The sequence below is a fragment of the Agrilus planipennis genome, unplaced genomic scaffold, assembly GCF_000699045.2.
Source record: "Agrilus planipennis isolate EAB-ADULT unplaced genomic scaffold, Apla_2.0 scaffold240, whole genome shotgun sequence".
Lineage (NCBI taxonomy): Eukaryota > Metazoa > Arthropoda > Insecta > Coleoptera > Buprestidae > Agrilus > Agrilus planipennis.
In genome coordinates this window covers 245,567-250,583 of record NW_020439153.1, presented here as the reverse complement: position 1 = coordinate 250,583, position 5,017 = coordinate 245,567, and the positions used below count along the sequence as shown (strand labels likewise).

At 36.5% G+C, this 5,017-nt stretch overlaps 1 protein-coding gene across 6 annotated transcripts in view; it reads right to left on the bottom strand.

Moving 5' to 3' along the window:
• Positions 1-149: 149 nt before the first annotated feature.
• LOC108739730 (nuclear receptor coactivator 7) overlaps positions 150-5,017 on the bottom strand; it is a 53,111-nt gene continuing 48,243 nt past the window's right edge. For 2 of the 6 annotated variants that reach the window (XM_025977886.1, XM_025977880.1), the window contains exons 5-11: positions 3,834-4,340; positions 3,543-3,747; positions 3,024-3,477; positions 2,745-2,881; positions 744-877; positions 394-626; positions 150-332 (exon numbers count right to left, since the gene is read on the bottom strand). In XM_025977886.1, coding sequence (XP_025833671.1) covers positions 165-332; positions 394-626; positions 744-877; positions 2,745-2,881; positions 3,024-3,477; positions 3,543-3,747; positions 3,834-4,340 — 1,838 coding nt within the window. In that variant the 3' untranslated portion in view covers positions 150-164. The remainder of the gene's footprint in view (positions 333-393; positions 627-743; positions 878-2,744; positions 2,882-3,023; positions 3,478-3,542; positions 3,748-3,833; positions 4,341-5,017) is intronic. The other 4 variants (XM_025977881.1, XM_025977883.1, XM_025977884.1 and 1 more) reach the window with 4 other exon arrangements.

The following is a 5,017-nucleotide window of genomic DNA, read 5'->3' as shown; positions in this document are numbered from 1 at the left end:
CCAAGTTTCAATATTTAAAAGATTGATTTTTAAGAAAATGTTGTATATGCCATAATTACAGTACAAATTAATTAGTTATAATGATTTGGAGGAACTAATAAATGACAAAATTTTATTTATTTTCTCATTTACTATTTATAAATTAGTTGAAAATTTGATGAGAACTAAACTAATTTTGTAATGATATAATAGAAACGATACCTTACCTCCCAACTTTCTTTTGTAAATTCCGGTACATCTCCTTGACTCCCGTGTCTGCTTGTCGAAGGAGTAGAGTCCGGGCTCCAAAGTTCAGTCTCGTTTTCGATCAGCATAAATCCTCGACTTTTAATCTGTAATTAAAATCCAAATTTTTACATCACTTAACTGACTTACATTAAAACGTAATATTACTTCTTCTTCATCAATTTCTCCGTACAGTTGAGGAAACCAGGCCTGAATAAAATTATAGAGATCATCAACTCTGTTACGGGGAACACTGAACCAATACTCTGGTCTCATCTTCTTTTTACCATACGACATGAGCGGAGTAGATTTGGGTATTGGTTTGTCCAATGGTTTTCCCATTCTAAGCCTCAAGTATAATGGAGGATCCTCGCAAGATCGTGCAGGCGTTGGAATTAATTCTAAAATGTTATTATAGTAGCATACACGATACACAGAGGGTAGTTCATTTTGTCTATAAACGAAAAATGTATAGTACTAAATAAATAAAGTTATTTTTATTTTGTTCAAAAACTTACTATCAAAGGAAACAAACAATTCTGGCATGTCTTCAACCGACACCATTGATCTATAATCTAACTTAGGCTGAAGCGATTTCGATGGTTTAGACGACTCAGTCGGCTGTCTTATAAACGTTCCCACAGATGATCTCCTACAATTTAATTACTATTATCTATAAAATTAATGATTTGGTGATGGGCGCATTTTTAAGTTAAAATATGGAAGTTGTCAATACAGCAAGGGATCATTTTTGATAGATATATCTCACTTACATTTACGATTAAATGCGAACATTATCTGCATTCATGTTGGAAAATAGCAATACGGTTGTTTACATACACACATTTTATGTAAACAATAATTAATGCATATATTAAAAATTAAAGTGGTGAATGCAACAAAAAAGCAAACATGTTTATTGGGTACCAAACTAAAACATTTAATACAGCTCAATTTTAAAGAATAATTGCAACTCATACATAAGTAAGACAAGTATACTGTTTGTCAATAGTTTTTATGCTATTAAAACTAAGTTGTCTCTTAAGATTTCCTATGAATTTCACTCCTCTACTCCATTTATTATTATTGTTTGTGGTAGTCGCAGCCCTTTCTATTGCCTAATTATTTTAAACAACTCAGTTTCAACAGGGTGTTAAAATATAATAATAAATACTAACAATTATTTTTGTTTAACAGGGAAGAAATCTGACAGGCATGCATGCATCAAGCGACAAGCAATAACAGGTATACGATAAACAACAGATAGGACACAGCAACAACGGCAACGTACCCAACAGCTTCAACTGATGCTCCCAAAGAAGCACCCATCGTTCCAACCGAAGCACCTAAGGAGCTTACCGAAGCACCCATTGTATTAATGATGTTAGTAGGAAAGAAAGCGCATGCACCGCCGCTCGCGGCAGAAGTTGTTACAGAAGAAGCGTTAGCAGGATCGTTGATATTTGCGCCGGAAACGGCGATGCAGCTGGGCGACGGTGTATTGGCGCATGCGTCCATACTATCCTCCGACGACGTTTTGCTCGAAAACAAACCCGTGCTGAAGTTAACGAAATTCTTTGAAGAGCTCAATACCACCACCCAAACGAACAACGTCACACCAATATTAATTTTAACTCCTTTTACCAAATACTCTAGAAGCTTTTCTAGTGTATTTGCTTTTACAGAATTCAAAAGATGGTGCTGCAAAGTACTGCAGTCTACGCAACATCAGTGCATCGGTAGAAAATATACGTAAAATTTATGGCCTTATGAATTAAATATGGAGTTTGACCGTTGTCGTTGGGAAATACTAACTTATTTTGATATTACACTATGAGTATCTAGAAACTACTCATGGAAATAGTAATTTTTAGCTTTTACAATTTAAAAATTGTAAAAACAGTGAAAAAAACCTTTCTGAAATATTAGTGCTACTTCAAATGGGACGGATATCTGAAATGTGATCATAATCATAACGAAATAAATTACAGTGAAATGTGTGGTGCTGTCTAAGAATCATGTCGGTGTTGTGGGAAGAGGAAATACCCGTCGTAATAATATAGGTTACTGATATCACTTATCATAATGGATTTTCGCTGTGTGTAGACGAAGTATTCAAATTATTTAAATGTTTGTATAGTGCTATATTTTAAGCTAGCCAAGCATTCAGAACATCATATAAAAGTTAATTTTCTACAGTTTGTTTCAAACACACTACATTAAAACACGAAAAATTTTAGAGGCTTAGAATATAAGGGTATATTAATAAAGAAGACGTGATGGAAAGTGTATTAAATTATGTAATATTGTTCGTATTAAATTTATCGCAATTATTACACTATTCTAAGCCGTCGTATAAAAACACCTAGAAAAGATTATTGGATGTGCTTTATCATGAACTATACGTCACAAAATCATTTACTCAAAAACTGTGGCTGCAATTGTAATAACTGTCTCATAAAAGCAACGAACGGAACGTGAACTCAATTATTTCATAATCACAACAACAACTCTCTTACCTGGAGAACACTTTCGAGAATACTGATGTGTGTTGTGAGTCCGCTGAATGTGGTTGTTGCTGACTAGATTTCTCTTGATCCTTGTCCGTTGAGAAAGTTTCCATCCAAGATAACGGGTAGGAAAGACGTTTTAACATCTGAAAATAATAGTATGTATTAAATTAGCTGTTAAGGCTTACGGTTAATCTTTTGCTAAGAAATACTACATTCTTCTTCATCAACTAAAAACTAATCAATTCAACCAAATGTTAGATAATTACTTCACTCAGATGGTTTTACCTTATTCTTCCTGTTTTGTTCTCCCGTTTCTCTTTCTGACAATGTCTCTTTTTTCTTCTCCTTTTGAGTAGTAGTTACATCTGTAGTTTCTGAAGTGTCCGTGTTTGAGTCCAGACTGAATGATACTGAACTGGTTTTCTTGCGAGCAGGGCTTTCTGTATCGCTGCTTCCTAAAACGTGAGATGCTGGCAGAGGCAGTGCTGGTACCCAATCGTTCGAGAGTATTATGTCCGCATCACTGTATTTTGTTTTTACGGGAATCGGTTGAATTGGAGGAACTATAGGCGGCGAAGGGGAAGGTGGAAGTGGTGGTGCAGAGGGAATAGGAGTGAAATCATGTACGTCTATTCCTGAATCATGGCAACTTTCTTTAGTTAAGCTTTCTTTCTCGTTTTCTTTCAATTCCTGATATGATGGTGTTAACGGTTCTGATATTTCCTCCACATCCATTGACCTTACGAGGTTTAAGATGTGTTAATTGTGAGTGAAAAAAAAAAATGATAACAAGGGAGATCTTACTCTCTATCCTTGGATGGCACAGCCCAATGATGATCCAGCAATGATTTACGTCTGTCTTCTACGCTATATTTATTATCACCAGATTCTATATTTACAGGTGTGACTAGTTCTCTTTCGAAAGCTTTTGGGAAGGCGTCTCCTTCACGTTCAGCACTCGAACAAACCGATTCGGCATCGTCTCCTGCAACTGTCACATCTAAAACTACTAACACACAAGTCTTGTACCTTCTTTATCGACCACACATGAGCGATTTATTTCTTTACATTGTTTACCACAATTTTTATCCTTACCAAGTTCCGGAAAAGTTTCATCCTTGACCATAAGCGAGTCGGGCTCGTGATCATCGCCAATGCTCTTCTCGTTCATTGATGATTTTCCATGATAGATCTCAGGTTTTTCGTATTGCATGTTCTGATCTTGCGATCGTACACCGTGTTGTCCGGTGCGCATGTGCGCAATGTCGTAGTATATGGCGACGTTGACTACGAATTCCATTGGTGCGATCACACCATATGCTTCGGGTCCGTGTTCGATTACGAGCGTGTCGGACACGTTCGGATCGAACATAACGGCGTTAGGGGTGACGAGAAGCACTCCTCCCACCACTCCCTGTCCGTCGGTGATATGGCGTACGTTGATCTTAAGGAAACGAGCGGTAAACGGTGACGAGTCAGATAGACTTCCGCTGGCAACAGCGCTGTCTGTCGATCCTGATCCAAAACCTGCCACTGAGGGTGTTCTGATACGCTCCACGTGTCCAGGCTTCGGACTGACCGGTCGTAAGTTTTCCAGGAGTTCTGAAAATATAAATAACATACTTAGTATTAATGCTTCCTGCATAATTCCTTTAGAATAACAACCACAGAAAGCCTAATACACAACCTATTTGGATTTACTTACATAGGTATTACATACTCTAAAATTATTTTCAAATATGGTTGACTTCCGGCTATACCGGTGCAATTTTTTTTTAAAAATCTGACGATGCTTGATCGGTTTTGATTTGTTTGACGTTTGTTGAAAAAAATGTCAGTTACAATACCTTCAAAAATTATAAACAACTTTGAAACCATTAAATTAGAATAAATTAAAGAGTTTTCTGGTTAAAACTGATGTGTTAAATTGCCTTACGTTTTACCTGTGAACTGTAAAACTTGAAGACTTTGAAACATGGATAACTGGATCTTTATTAAGACAGAAGATAGTTATAAAGGAATGCTGTTATGGGACAGTGTATATCATCCAATTATCGATAAAATTTGGACTACTACAAATGTCTCAGAATTTTTCTAGTTTTTTTACTTTATACTGTGTAGAATTGAGTAATACGAGGGTGGATTGATAAGTTTCCGGCCTAACCAAGAGATGACGCCACTAGGCCTACCTTGAGGTGACATTCTATAGTACCATCCTTGGATAGCTTGTAGCTATAGTTTCAGCCCGATCTCCTTGCTAGTGTAGGTTTGACAGCACG